Source organism: Sarcophilus harrisii, chromosome 1 (genome assembly GCF_902635505.1).
Source record: "Sarcophilus harrisii chromosome 1, mSarHar1.11, whole genome shotgun sequence".
Taxonomy (NCBI): Eukaryota; Metazoa; Chordata; class Mammalia; order Dasyuromorphia; family Dasyuridae; genus Sarcophilus; species Sarcophilus harrisii.
In genome coordinates this window covers 313,261,919-313,277,318 of record NC_045426.1, presented here as the reverse complement: position 1 = coordinate 313,277,318, position 15,400 = coordinate 313,261,919, and the positions used below count along the sequence as shown (strand labels likewise).

Below are 15,400 nucleotides of genomic sequence, written 5' to 3'. Positions count from 1 at the left end.
TCAATGTTTCTGCTTGTGTGCTAGGGAACTCCTACAGGAAACCTAACTTTTTAGATTAAACAAAAAAAATCAGTTTCCATGGCAGTGTTTCAAGCAAAGGAGATCAGAAGAGGAATGGCTGTTTTGTTTGTGAAATCCTGTAGAGCTCAAGCCTTTCAAAACAAGGAAGAGCTAAACCAATCATGGTGAACACAATCTTTATAATTTTCTCTGTGAGAAGGGACTAACATTATTATGAAAACTTAAAGCATTTAACAGCCTCCTACAAAAAGTCAAAGCAGCAATTCTTCCCCAATCAAACCTCCCCCTCTTCTGAACTTCCCAGTTATTGTCAAGGAGACAAATTACAACTCTCCCTTCATTTCATGTTTGTAGCTTTGGTTGATTCTATACTCATCTCTCTCTCACTTTATAAATCCAATCTGCTGCCAAATCTTGTCATTCTTTTCTTTACAAAAATCTGACACACAACTACCTTTTTTCTACTCACACAGCAATCATGCTAATTAAGGCTTTTTACTTTTCCCATATATGTTCACATTTGTCTCCCTACTTCCTGATTCTCCCCACTCATTCTACCTGCCACTATGCTGTCAAAAAGATCTTCATTAAACAGATCTTACCACGTCACTCTCTTATTCAATAAAATCCCCAAACAAACTCCTATTATCTGATTACAGGATCGAATATAAATCTTTCTGACTTAAAGACATTTATAACCTGGCTCCTTTCAGTCTTCTAATATTTTACTCCTCTTCACGCAACTCTAGAATCCAACACTAGTCTACTTGTAATTTCTTGAACATAACACTCCCATCTTCTCCTCTCTGTCTTTGCATTAACTGTCCTCTTCACTTAAAATGCTTTGTCTCATATCTCCAAGTTTTTGACTTTCTTTAAAGTGCAACTTAAATACCCTACTACAAGAGGTGCTAGTGCCAACCCATCTGAGATTATCCCACATCTACTCTGCATTTACCTTGTGTGTTCCAATTTATATATGGTGTCTCCCTTCCTCCCCATTAGATTTTGAGCGCAAAAGAAAGGAGTTTCTTTTGCCGACCTTTATTTTCCTAGTATTTAGCAAAGTGTCTGGCACAAAGTAGGCGCTTAATAAATGTTTCTTGATTGGCAAATTTAATTCTATTCCAAACCTTAATACTATATAATTGTGAATCAGTGACCATATGATCATAGCTTTATTTAGACTTGTGTTGTTATTATTGGCAATGGCTTTAATGGTCATTTGTCTTACATATACACAAATATGTAAATTGTATATATGAGATTAATGAACCATGAAGTGAACTGAAACAAATGATCTCTAAATGACTAATTAACTACTAAACTAAGTGACTTTCCTACTAACTCCAGGATTTTGTGCTAAGTTTTCAAATACTGTTATCATGATATCTCCCAAGTTGATTCTTCTGTTGGTCCAAATCCTTCTTAATGTGTGACAACCAGAATTGGACACAGTACTTGACATATTATTTTACCTTGTCTTAAAACAAGTATCTGAGGTAAGTACCACATGTATTATTATCCCCATTTAACAGATAGGGAAACTGAAACATGTCAAATGACTTGCCATGGTCACATAACTATTATCAGAGACAGGCCTTTCCAATTCCAAGTCCAAAGCTCCAATGTTATTATGTCTTATGTTATACCATTTTTCAATTATTATTTCCCATGATATAGGAAGGGCTATATATAATACAGAAAAATGTTTTTCCTCTTCTTATTCTTCCTAAGTAATGCATTTGTGTTTTTCTTTCTTTCTTTCTTTCTTTTTTTTTTTTGGCTGAGGCTATTGGGGTTAAGTGACTGTCCAGGATAACACAATCAGAAAGTGTTATGTGTCTGAGGCCAGATTTGAACTCAGTCCTCTTGACTTCAGGGCTGATGCTCTATCGCACTGCGCCACCTAGCTGCCCCGCATTTGTGTTTTTAACATCTGCCACAATACTAACTTGCAAATGTATGGTCAACTAAAGCCTCTGAAACTATTTCAAATGAACTGCCCTTTAGCCAAGTCTCTCTCAAGTGTGTAACTCTGCAGTTGATTCTTTTTTAACTTAAATACAGGGCTTGACATTGTTGCTATATTTCACCGTATTGGTTTCACTCCATCATTTCAGCCTGTGAGATCCACCAGGATTTTGTTCCTATCAGCTTTATGACCTTAGGCGAATCAATTTTTCTGGATCTCAAATTCTTCATCTAGTAAGGAAATTTGGATTATGAATTTTCTGACTTTAAAACCCACAATCCCAGCTACAAGTCCCAGCTTGGTGTCATTTAAAAATTAGATAAGCATATCATCTGTATGTTCAAGTCACTAGTGAACCAGTCAATTAAAAGCACCTTCTATGTGATAGGCACTGTTCTAAACTCTGAGGATACAAAAGAAGCAAAAAACAGGACCTTCTCTCAAGGAGTGCACAGTGTAATGGGGGAAACAATTAGGTACAAACAAGAGATATACAATAAACTGGAGATAATCTGCAGAGAAAAGGCACTGCCTTTAAGGGAGTTCAGGAAATGCTTCTTACAGAAAACTAGATTTTATCCTAGGACTGGAAAGAAGCCAGGAAAGCCAGGAAGCAGATGATGAGAGTTCCAGACATAGGCAATAGCCAGAGAAAATGCCTAGAGAGGGAAGATGTAGTGATAAGTCTCCATGGAGAGAACTAAAATGTAAGAAGACTGGAAACTTTGGATGGGTCTAGGATATGGAGGGCTTTAAAAGCCAAAAAAGAGAATCCTAAATTTGATTTAAAGTTAAGTGAATAGGGAGGAGTGTGAGTGTGAGTGTTGAGTATTTGAGTGTGTGTGTGTGTGTGTGTGTGTGTGTGTGTGTGTGTGAGAGAGAGAGAGATACTCCAACTTACCTTTAGGAGGATCAATTTGACAGCTCAGAGAAGAATCACTTGACTCAGGAAGACCAGGCTACTGCAATAGTCTAGGAGTGAGATGAGGAGGAGCAGCAGCAGAGTGTTGGCAGTGTGAGAGGAGAAAAGGGGGCACCTAGAAGCAATGTTGTGAAGGTAGGAATAATAGGCCTTAGGGACTGATTAGCTATGAGATAGGTGTGATAATAAGAAAAGAGACACCCAGACTAGAGCCTGGGAGAATAGGAACAGTAATAGGGAATTTAGGAAGAGGGAAAGTTTTGGGAAGAAAGACCATGAGTTCCAGTTGTGGAGATGCTGAGTTTAAAGTGTCTATATGAGACATCTAAATCGAGAGGTCCATTTGGAACTGAATATATAAAGCAGTTGAAGATAAGACTTAAGATCTGCAGAAGTTGAAATTAAGAATCATCTGCATAAAGATGAGAGTTGAATTCATGGGAACTGATCATGAAGTGATCAGGATCCAAAAAAAAAGCTATTTATATATTTTTTCCTTTTTTTTGTTGAGGCAATTGGGGTTAAGTGACTTGCCCAGGGTCACACAGCTAGGAAGTGCTAAGGGTCTGAGACCAGATTTGAATTCAGGTCCTCCTGACTTTAAGACTGGTACTCTATCCACGGCACCACCTAGCTGTCCACTATTTATAATTGTGATGGCTATGTCTTTACAGCAAGTAGAAACATGGCTGGCACATGGTATAGTAAGTAAATGTGAGCAAAATGTGTTTTTGTACATCTGTTTCCCTGCATGGAATTCCTTGGAAATATGTCCTCTCAGTATTGGGATATGTGGTATGTTAGGCTTCCCCAAACCCAAGGCTTTTCTGGTCCTCCTAGACTAGCAAGCTTAAAATATCTATCAGATGATTCTTCTCTCTCTCTTTCCTCCCTTCCATTCCAGAATTCCTGATTGGCCAGATCCTCCTTTCTCTCTTCCAAGCCCTCTCTCTTTGCCTTGACTGGTATGACATGCACAAAAGCACGTACCAAAAGCTAGGAGAATGCTTCTCCTTCCTCACCTAGTATGAAAGCATCTAGTCTTATTTATTATGAGGTAGGCTTGAGAATGTAAAACCTTGGGCTCAGCTCTCCCCTCCCCCTTTCCTTCCCTCACCCCACATCCTGCTTTCCCCCCCAAAGCTTGGAAGTCTGAATAGCTCCTTCAGGAAAGTCAAAGCGGGAGCTCATCAGCCACAGACAGAGTCTCTAGTGTCCTTTTCTCCAATGATGAGGGGGGAGGGGAAAGGCCATGCTCCAACTCACTGTTAAGGCATGAAGAGCTTCCATCTCCTGCGGGGACTGGATCTTGTGGGCCAACAGCCAAGGTGCATGGGATGGCCTGAGGAAACAGAAACAAGGCAAGACCAGGCTTGGACTGAGAGCTCTCTCTAGACAGAAGGAAAAAGGGGAGGGGACATGGCTTGTCACACATGAATCTCCTAATACTGGGGCTGCCCTAGGAATCCCAGAGAAGCAGGCCAGAGGCACAGACAGACACACAGACACAGACACACACACTAGGAGTACCCCCAAAAAATCAAAGTGGATGGGATCTAAATCACTCCTTTGGAGTTATTTAATTCTGATGAGGCCATGAGAATACTGTTATAATCTACAGAAAGCACTGTATTTGTGGGGGTTTCAAACTCCCTGACCACAGTGCATTCATTACATAATTGCCTCCATCAATAGGACCAAGACAGAGATGGTTCCAGCAGACTGGAACATATTACCAGCATAGTGCTATATTGAGTTACTTTTGCATACCAAAGAAGGAACCAACAGACACTTAAAAAAGGATGAGTCAGTGCGAAAAGGAGGGTTTCCTCTTCCACTGTCATGAGCATACAATATGACAGAGAAAAAAAGCTAGAGACAGAGGAATAGGAAATCAAGTAGGAAGCACCTCAGGCACTGTGTAAGCCTCCATAGTAGAGGAGTGAGTCCAAGAAAATTACTAGGGACTCTTTTCTGAGAGGAACATTTTATTTTATACAACAAGGGCCCAGGAACCCTGAACCTGTGGCAGAGAGCCATTGTGGGCTCCAAGTAAGAGAACTGGGAAGCAAGGTTTAGTTTGTTCTTTTAAAGATAATCCCTTATGAACATCAGTTCTTGCTCACCTCACCTACCTTCTCATACCACTTTCATTAAGGGTCCTATTCCATCTCTCTTTACCCTTTCACAACTCCTTTCTCCTTGTTTTTAATCCCTCAACCCACAGAAGAGACTCCCAAAACAACCTATCAGAATATCTGCCTCTTTAAATTTTAGGGTTCTCATTGTCTGATAGTTGTGCCCATGAGATTACAAGAACCACTTAGGCAAGAATGTACAAAATTAATCTTACCCATTGGGGTCAGTGTTCACCTGATCACAGAAACATTGGATACAAGACCAGTTCTCCTCAGACATGCTTGGATCTGTCGCTTTATCTGCCAAGAAAAAAAAGGAGGAAAAGGGAGAGTGAGAAACAGAGAAAATAGGAACAATGACAGGACTGATGAAGTAGACAAATGAGAGATAAATGAGGTCTCATGCTCTCAAAATAGCCTTTTGAGAAGTTATAAAGAGAGATAATCATCTGCAATGTGACTCAGATTCAGAGTAAAGTTGATCAAACATTAATGCTATACAAACTCAATCTAAGGTAATTGTCCTGAAACCACATTTCTGGCAGCAAAGCAGAGTCATAAGTATCTTTTTCCTTCACACTTCAGGCAGGTTTTCAGTCTTTAGTGTGAGATTTACATCATCTCCATCTTCAAGGAAACACTGTCATCTATTTTTCTATTCATAGGTCATTTTCCCCTCTCAGAGCTAAATTTTATTTTATTTTTTACGAGCAAAATATAATGCAAAGAATAGAGAGTAGGCCTCAAAGTCAGGAAGACTTAGCTTAAAAGACAAAGAAAGATGTCCCATATATAATCAAACATCCCTAGCATCAGTTTTTGTGATAGCAATAAGTTGGAAAGAAGTTGAATACTTGTCATTTGGTGTTTGTCTACATTAATTGTGGTACATGAATGTAATGAAGTTTGACTGCACATTCATGAATGAATATGAAGAATACAGAGAAATATGGGATGACATGAACTGAAATGCCAAATGAAATAAGCAAACCAGTAACCCATTTACCCAATGACTTTAAAAATGTAAATTGAAATACCCACGATGAAAGTTAGTTAGAATCCTAATGTTAACTCAACTTGAAACAAGGTCATAACTCAAGGAAGATGTTAGAATCCTAGTGTTAACTCAATGGAATTGATACAATGCTTGTGTTCACACCTTAGAGAGCTCATATAAGCAAGAAGTATTTCAAGTACTCAATGGAGTTCACAAGTATGGGAGATTCACAAAATTAACTTTGTAACTTTGTGAATTCACACCTCAGTTAATCCCAGCCTCCAGAAGGAGGAGTCAACCTTTGGGAGAGCATATATATATAAGAAGCGAGTTGGAAATTCAGCTGAAAAGATTGAGAGGGGAGCGTCAATTCATTTGAGAAGCCCTCTCTTGGAGGTGCAACCAGATTCAGCACTCTGGGAGATTGAGAGCCAGAAGCCTTCTCTCAGAGGCAACAGAGAGTCATTCCATCTTCCACCTTTGTGCTGGCTGGAGGCTGAAGAAAGCAGAGGCAAAGGACAACTGCAAGAGCTCTTGGAACCAAGCAGTTAACCTATCTATTATTGAAAGGATGAAGGATGAAGGAAAACCAAAATTAAGGAGAAAATTCACCTCCTTTTCTTACTGATAGGAAACCATGTTAGACTCATTTGATATATTCTTTCTGTTGAACTGGGTTTTTTTCCCCTTTTTATTTTTTGTCACAGGGGGATAGCCCTCTGTTGGTGATACAGATATACAATATACAGATATAGATATAGAAAAGATACTAATTTTTCATAAATTAAAATCAAGGATAGTGTTAAAAAGAAAAGTGCTATAAAACATTTCATGAGGAGGAGAAATTAAAGTCACCTATATGCTCTAAATCATTATTGATTGGAAAAATGCAAATTAAAACCTCACCTATCAGACTGACTAAAATGACAGGACAAAATAATGATGAATGGAAAAACTGGAACTTAAAAGTTGTGAACTGATGCAACCATTCTGGAGAACAATTTGTAACTACGTACAAAGGGCTTTTATTTTTTAATAATTTTAACTTTACTGACAGAACCCATGCCTGGGTAATTTTTTTACAATATCCCTTACACTCACTTGTTTCAATTTTTCCCTTCCCTCCCTCTACTCCCTCCCCCAGATGGCAAGCAATCCTATATATACAGTATATCCTAGATACAATATATGTGTGCAGAACCAAACAGTTCTCTTGTTGCACAAGAAGAATTGGATTCAGAAGGTAAAAATAACATGGGAAGAAAAACAAAAATGCAAACAGTTTACATTCATTTCCTAGTGTTCTTTCTTTGGGTGTAGCTGCTTCTGTTCACCATTGATCAACTGAAACTGAGTTAGATCTTCTCTTTGTCGAGGAAATCCACTTCCATCAGAATACATCCTCATAGGTATTGTTGAAGTGTGTAATGATCTCCTGGTTCTGCTCATTTCACTTAGCCTCAGTTCATGTAGGTCTCTCCAAGCTTCTCTGTATTCATCCTACTGGTCATTTCTTACAGAACAATTAATATTACATAATATTCATATACCACAATTTACCCAACCATTCTCCAACTGATGGGCATCCATTCACTTTCCAGTTTCTAGCCACTACAAACAGGGCTGCCACAAACATTTTGGCACATACAGGTGCCTTTCCCTTCTTAAGTATCTCTTTGGGTCCAAAGGACTTTACTACATATGCTTTGATCCAGCGGTGTCCCTACTGGGTCTGTATCCCAAAGAGATCATAAAACAGGGAAAAGAATTCACACATGCAGAAATATTTGTAACAGCCCATTTTGTAGTGGCAAGGAATTGGAAATTGAGGGGATGGCCATCACTTGGAGAATGGCTGAATAAGTTATGGTATATAAACGTAATGGTATATTACTGTTCTGTAAGTAATGATGAGCAGGCTGAAAAGTCTGGAAGGACATGAACTGATGCCGAGTGAAATGAGCCCTGAACAAGAAGAACATTGTACATAGTAACAGTCAAGATTATATGATAAAAGACTTTGCTCTTTCAGCAATTCCAACAAACTTTGGATAGAAAATGCCATCTGCATTCAGAAGAACTATGGACACTGAATGTGGATGGAAGCATCAAGGTCCAAGGTATCCAGGTGGGCAAAGAAAGCCAAAAGTACTGACAGGATTAAAATAATCCCTAATGCAAGCAGGGAAGGGCACAGATGGGGGTCATTTCAGCCTTAAGTGGGCCATTTATTTTTGGGTAGGCCTTTTGTTTAAATGGACTTTTAATTACAGTTGCTCCTCAGGTGGTCTCTAGAAACTCCCTATTTACTATATCCAAATCAAAAGCCAAGTTATGATGTCCAACGTGCAACATTATAAAAGAACTGCTCATACTGTGGTCTTCGCTAACTTTTCTATGAATTTAGCCCACCACCTCTTAACTTTAATGGAGTCTTCCTCTGGGTTAATTATGAGTTCCATCACTTGTCTTTCCCCTTGTTAATTGCTAAAACCCCTCAACCTTGCTAACTTTATACTTAGCAGTATAATGAAATCTTTGCTCCTTGATTTGGCTGCCTATGCCTACAAATTCTTTTGGGATGACTTGAGACAGAGACATGCAACCCCAATAAACTTTTGGGGGTCTCATAAAATACCCCATAATTTTGGTGGTTAACCCCACCCTGGTGGTGACTTGGTATGAGAAAAGTCTGACTGCACCTGTACCTCAACATTATTTTCACTTTGTTGTTTTCTCATAGTTTTTCCTTGTTTTGATTCTTCTTTCTCAATATGACTCATATGGAAATGTTAAATTGATTGTATATATATCACTCTGCATATCATCTTTCTGAGGGGAGGAAAACTCAAAATCTTACAAAAATGAATGCTGAAAATTATCTTTACATGTAATTGGAAAAATAAAATACTATTAACAATTTAAGATTTAATAAAAGAACCTTGACTCGAGGGTAAGAAGTAGAAAAGTAGCAAAAGGGGGAAGATGGAAAACTGTAAAAGGAACAAGATGGAAAACTGTAAAAGGAACAAGATGCTTGGGGCATGGGCTCTCCTCTTGGTATCATACAATTAAAATAAATTTTTCAAAAAAGAAATCAGAATTGTGGCAGAACATGTGCTCCCTATAATGATTATCTTTCTTAGGATCAGAACAGTCATGTCTACCACATACAGTGCTTATCCAGCAGTTTAGGGGAAGAATAGAAAAAGAAGCTGAAAAGTCTTTTTCATATTCTCTTTGAAGACTTCAAAGACATTTATAAAGTCCCTTTGATGAGATTTTGGATTGATTAAATTAAGAGAGCTCTCCAGCATCTTATCAGTAAAACAATTACAAACTGGGCTTTTCATCCTCTTAGGAACTGCTTTGAAAGTGACAATGTTATCTTCTACAGCAGCTTAATATTATCCATTTTAATATTTATTCATCCATTGTGATTTTAAATAATTTTCTTTAAAAAAATTTTTTTCCAATTTCAAATTCTCTCCCCTTGCCCCTCCCCCACTGATTAGGAAGGCAAGAAATATAATATTCATTACAAATATGAAGTCAAGCAAAATTCATTTTTCCAGCTGGAACACTCTGCCTTCTCAGTTCTGCCTACTAGCTTCCCAGGCTTTCTTCCAACCTCAGTTTGAATCCCCCCTTCCACAGGTGGTATTCTATGCCTCCTACAAGCACATTATCTTTCACTCTATATCTAGTGCACTTGCATTTGGTGGCCCAAGGCCATTTACAACGTGAGCTGCTGGAGGGCAGAGGGACTTTTCCCAGCATAATATGCACTTATTACTAAAAGTTGGTTGACAAATAAACACCCACCCATCAGACGAATCAGAAAATTTTTATCTTCAAATTTTTGTTCAAGATGTAAGTGAAGATTGTCTTCCCCATCTTTCCTACCTCCTCCTAGCCAATTTAAACCCCACCCTTTTTAAAAGGCCATTTCAGCGCAAACCAATGTCTCCCATGTACAATCCCCATAGCATTAAGTCTCACTAGCTCGACTACAAGATGCCTGATGCCAAAGGTCATGTCATATTTTTTAGTCACAACAATATGGTAGAAAGAACAGTGTTCAGTTTAGCTAGATAACCTAACCTTGTCATTCTTACTGCCTGATAGGCTGAGGTTGGTTGATCCCTTGAGCTAGCTCGGAAGTTTTGCACCATGCGGTGGCTAAAGTCAATGGGGTTTTTACACTAGGATTGGTATCAATATGATGGAGAGTAAGCAAGAAGAACGGGTACCAGGTTGCTTAAGAAGGGGTGAAACAATTCAGGTCAGAAATGTTGAAGGTCAAGGCTTCCATGTAGGCACCGAGTAGCCATTTGTGTACCTCTTGTCTGAAATACACATATGCATGCACACATGCATCTTAAATATGTTTTTGTATGTATATATACATATGTACACCTATATGCACAGATATACACACATATTTGAGATATGTTTTTGCATATGTGTATATATATTCTCTTCCTAGGCAGGTAGAAGTGTCGAGTGTGAAGATAGAAAGACTCATGTGAGTTCAAATTCGACTAGTTACTAGCGGTTTATTTATTAGCAAAATCACTTCACCCTGTTTGCCTCAGTTTCTGTCAAGTGAGCTGCAGAAGGAAATGGCAAACAACTGCCAAATAAATGAGGTCACAAAGAGTCAAATCTTACAGAACAAAAGAATTAGAATACTTGAGTTCAAATCTCAGCTCAGCTACTTACTACCCACCTGACTTTGGGCAAATCACTTTATTTCTGTATGATATGAAGATCTTCCTTAATCCCCTCACCTCTAATTCTTAAAATCCTCTAAAGATCAGGAGACACTGAAGTTATTGAGTATGGGGATGATGAGGTCAGACGTGTTCTTTAGCTCCCAGTGGTTACTTAGGGTTAGAAATCTAATCTCCCTTATATAGTCAGTTTCATCCACAGCTAATGACCATAGTATTTTAAAAGGCTTTCAAAAGAAGATGAGATTTTAGGAGGGTCTTAAAGGAAGCCAGGGAAACCAGGAGATGGAGATGAGGAAGGGAAAGCAATTCCAGGCATGGGGGACAATCAGAGAAAATCTAAGAGTTAGAAAACTGAATGTCTTGTTTATTTATATACCAGTGAAGAGGGAAAGGCCATTGGATCAAAGAGTATCTGTATTGGGGACTGAAAAGGTAGGATGGAACTAGTTTATGAAAAGCTTTGAGTACCAAACAAAAGACTTTGTATCAGATCCTGGAGGCAATCAGGAAACCAAAGCCAGAATTTTGATTAGATTATTTTTAAGGTTCCTTCCTACTCTAAAACTATGAACCTATGTTTAAGGTTCCTTCCTACTCTAAAACTATGAACCTATGATCCTGGCAGTAGATTTAGCCGTGAAATGTTAAAGCTTGTAATAAAAGATAAAAAGCAAAATTGTGGGCTCTTTGATGACATTGACTCCGAGGGCCCAAGACCAACAACTAAAGAAAGCAGTACAGGAAAAGATATTTCTGTTTTAAAAAAAAAAAAAAAAACTTTAAAAATTCAGACCTGCAGGTGACAGTCTGTACCAAAGCCCAAAACCTTCTGCAAGAAAAGAGAATCAAAACTGAAAACACTATCTTTTTGAAATAAAAATTTTAAAAAGAGAGAGAAAGCTGTGGCTCAGATCAAGTGAAATTTATTATTGGCCTTGGCCAAGATGGATCTTCTTACCTGGAAGCCTTCTGAGAATTCCTTTATTTTGGTTCCTTTAAATACAATCAATTATTACAGGATAAGCCAAGCATTAAATAAGAGAATTCTAGAGGTCCAAATAGCAAAGAAGTTAACCTAATACAGAGAATGGAGAGACCAAGGATAAACATCATGGAAGGGGAGAGGGAAGAATTTTCCTAAACATGGGAATAATCCATACAACTAAAAATGATACCAATGAATCCACCAGACAAATACGCATTCAGTAAATGTCTCACACCAATATAAGACTTCAATATGAGAATGAAATAAAAAAAAAATCATCATAAAATGAATTATTCACTGAGTCATAGAGACAAGGATTAAAATTCCATTTCATACACTCATTAATTGGATACCTCTGAGCATATTTCAACCCATTTTTATTTCAACCTATTTCTTCATCCATAAAATGAGACTATCTATAAACACTTAACTGCATAGGATCGTGTTGAACCAATACTTATAAGTCACTTTACAAACCTTAAAACACCATATAAATGTCAATTATTTTCATCACTACTATCCATGAAGGACATGATTATCAGTTTGTGGGAGCTAGGTGTTAGTGGCAGGCCTGAAGTCAGAAGACATCTTACTGAGTTCACACATGGCCTCACAAATTTACTAGCTTTTATGTCTCAGGGCAAGTCAACTTTACCCTGTTTTCCTTGGTTTCCTCAAATGTTGATTGATATTTGGAGGAGGAAATGTTTGCCAAGAAAACCTCAAATGAGTCGGACACAACTGAACAATGTATGTACTGCACCTCATCCTCTAGGCTCAGAGAGCATTAGTCAGAAGGAGAGGATGTCATAAGGAGGCATAGATTAAGGGGTAAGAGATATAATATCAAAATAACAGGCATTTAATAAGTACTTATTGACTGCTCTAGGAAATGATAGAGGGATTAGTCTTGTTCTCCTTGATCTCAGAAGGCAAAACTGAGACTTAAACATGGAAGTTAGAGAGATGGAGAACGGCTTTATGTAAGGAAGAAATGATTATTGAACTATAATTAATATAGTAAGGCATCCTCCAGTGCAGCGATATAGAAATATAGCAAAGATGGTGTCTTGAGTCATCCACTGAAAGAATGGTATAAGTCTAACCTCTGACCCTTAGCAGGTGATTCTGGGCAAGACACAACCTCTCAATGACCCAGGCAACTCTAAAATGTGAAGTTACAGAAACAGTAGATTATCTGCATAGATAATTTCCTCTTAAGAGTTCCCTGCACAGATGAAGCCACAGATCAAGACCAAAAAAGGAAAATTCTTCATGATTGGGGACATCAAATGAAATGGTCTATATGGTGAGATGACAAGTCAAAAGCTACCCCCCCCCCCAAAAAAATAAATAAATAAAATATATTTTTTTGGTACTGGATCTTCTGATTTCACCCAAGTTGGTCGTGGAGCAGCCATTCAAGTATCAGGGACCACTACTGATTAACACAGGAGTTTTGACAGGCTCTACTTCCTACTTGGGCCAATTCTTCCTTCCTAGCTGGTGACCTATATTGACCAGGATCTAGACACTGAACTTAATGAGGATATTTGATTAGCCTTAGCCCCACTATAGCTCAAGTGATTTGTCTCTCCCAATAGCAGGGATCACATGTATTTGCAAAAACGGCTCCTCTTCCCAGCGATGCCAAGTGTTAACTTTTACTATAAAGTGAGATTTTTTTGGATGGGAGGGAAGAGAGTGAGAAAACAAAGAAGATACTCCTAAGGGGTGGCAATAGAGGGCAAAGACAGATGACCCAAGGTTACCTCAGGGTCACAAGATCAGCTAGAACTTGAACTTGTGAGTTCTGGGTGACTCTTACACTCCAGCACCGGCAGAGAGGAAGAGTAACCGAGGAATCAAAGGGTTTAGTCTGCTTGCCGATTCCAGAAATATCTGCATTCCAGCTGGGCTCAAACTTTCAACACTCCCGATTGGTTTTATTTTAAAAGTACTAATAAGGCTGAGAGGCATTCACCAATCCTACAATTGTCTAAAGGTAATTGCTGTGGGAAAAGAGGTGATGTAACATTCACATTTGTAATGCTAAGATCCTTAAACTATGGTTAAGAATCAGGAAGCCAGTATTCTAGTACTAGTTCTGCCATCGAATAGATCTGTGACCTTGGGCAAGGGGAGTTTGGGAGGAGGGAAGAGAGGGATGATATGAATCTTAACAGAATTCCAGAATTGGGCCTCAGTGGCCATCTAATCCAGAGGGCCTAAAAAAAAAATCCCCTCTACACCCTAACTGAAGGTAAAAGTTCATCAAGGGCACGATCTCAGGTCTGAAAACCCGGAGGCATCTCGTCCTTGCCTCGGCGCACACAATCTTGGCTTCAGAGAAGGGTTCTTAGTAGCCCCCAACGAATCCCACAGGGCTCGATGGCCTCTCATGCCAGCAAGCAGTCATTGAGGCCCCGGGGCTGCAGCCACCCCCCTTTGGGATTTCCCCAGTCCCACCACAAAAGCCTCTGGGCCTCGGCTAGCCCACCCCAAGCTGCAGGAAGCGGCTGGGTAGAGGCGGATTGTGTTGAGAGGGATATTCAAATTACAGAGCGAAGACCCTTGGGTGTGAATGTCCGCAGGTCCCGAGTAGCCGAGCCCGGGACTTTGAGCTAGCTTTCTAGCACCCTCGGGGATCTCCCTTCCTTCCTTCGGCTCCCTGCATTTCACCCCACCCCCGCCGCAGACTTGACCTTCCAAGGCCAAAAAAGCAAAGCTGAATCCAAACTCCGGGCCACGAATCGGGGGCGGAGGGGGAAAGCGCAGGAAGCCAGGCGTGGGGTGCAGGCTCGTCTTCCCGGGCCAGGGTCCGCGGTTCCGAGCACCTGAGTGTCCTAGGGATCCCCGAAGCTGAGCGGAGTGGGGCGGGGCGGCACCTCCCAGCCCGGAGCCAGGAGCAACAAACCAAGGGAGAAAAAGGGGACGGAGCGAACTTGCTCGGGCCCGGCCTCCGCACGGGCCCAGCCCAGCCTAGTGCGGCCCCTGCTCTGCCCCGTCCCCCGAGCCGGGCGCAGCCAAGGAGGCACAGACCCCGCGCGTCGGGCGCACGGAGCTGCTCCGGAGGCACAACACTCCGCGTTCGTCGCCGGTAGTTGGGCCGGCGGGCGTCATCACCTCCAGAAGCGCCCGAGCCCGCGCCGTACTCACTGAGCCATAGCTCCAGCGCTGCCACCCCCTTGGGCCCCGACGCAGCCTCGGCCGCCGCCATGTAGCTGCGCTCCTCGGGTTCGTCAGGTGAAGGCGCCGCCGTCCCAGCGTTTTAAGGAACTTGGTGACGCGGCAACCCCGGGGCGGGCAGCGCGTGACGGGTCCTAGCCCCGGACACGTGAGCCTCCCCCCAGGGCTGGGAATCCCCTCCTCCTCCTCCTCCTCCTCCTCTTCCTCCCTCCTCCCCCTGCCCCCAGCTCAGCCCCGGCCCCTCCGCTGTGGGTCCTGAGGCTTGGGGCTAGCTCCCTCCCGCCAGCCTCCTGATTGGCTTTGGCAGAAACCCATCCGAGGATCTGTCTGGGCCGGCGGCTTCCCCCAAGCCACCAGGGACGGCACTGTCCCAGAGGCCAAAGTTGCTGCCACCCCCTGTCCCCTCGCTTACTTGTGAATGGGGCTGCTTAGAA

At 40.9% G+C, this 15,400-nt stretch overlaps 1 protein-coding gene across 1 annotated transcript in view; it reads right to left on the bottom strand.

Moving 5' to 3' along the window:
• Positions 1–15,138, bottom strand: part of GGA2 (golgi associated, gamma adaptin ear containing, ARF binding protein 2) — a 35,106-nt gene extending 19,968 nt beyond the window's left edge. The window contains exons 1-3 of the mRNA XM_012543010.3: positions 14,937–15,138; positions 5,272–5,356; positions 4,185–4,260 (exon numbers count right to left, since the gene is read on the bottom strand). Of these exons, the coding sequence (XP_012398464.2) occupies positions 4,185–4,260; positions 5,272–5,356; positions 14,937–14,997 (222 nt within the window). The 5' untranslated portion in view covers positions 14,998–15,138. The remainder of the gene's footprint in view (positions 1–4,184; positions 4,261–5,271; positions 5,357–14,936) is intronic.
• Positions 15,139–15,400: the final 262 nt, after the last annotated feature.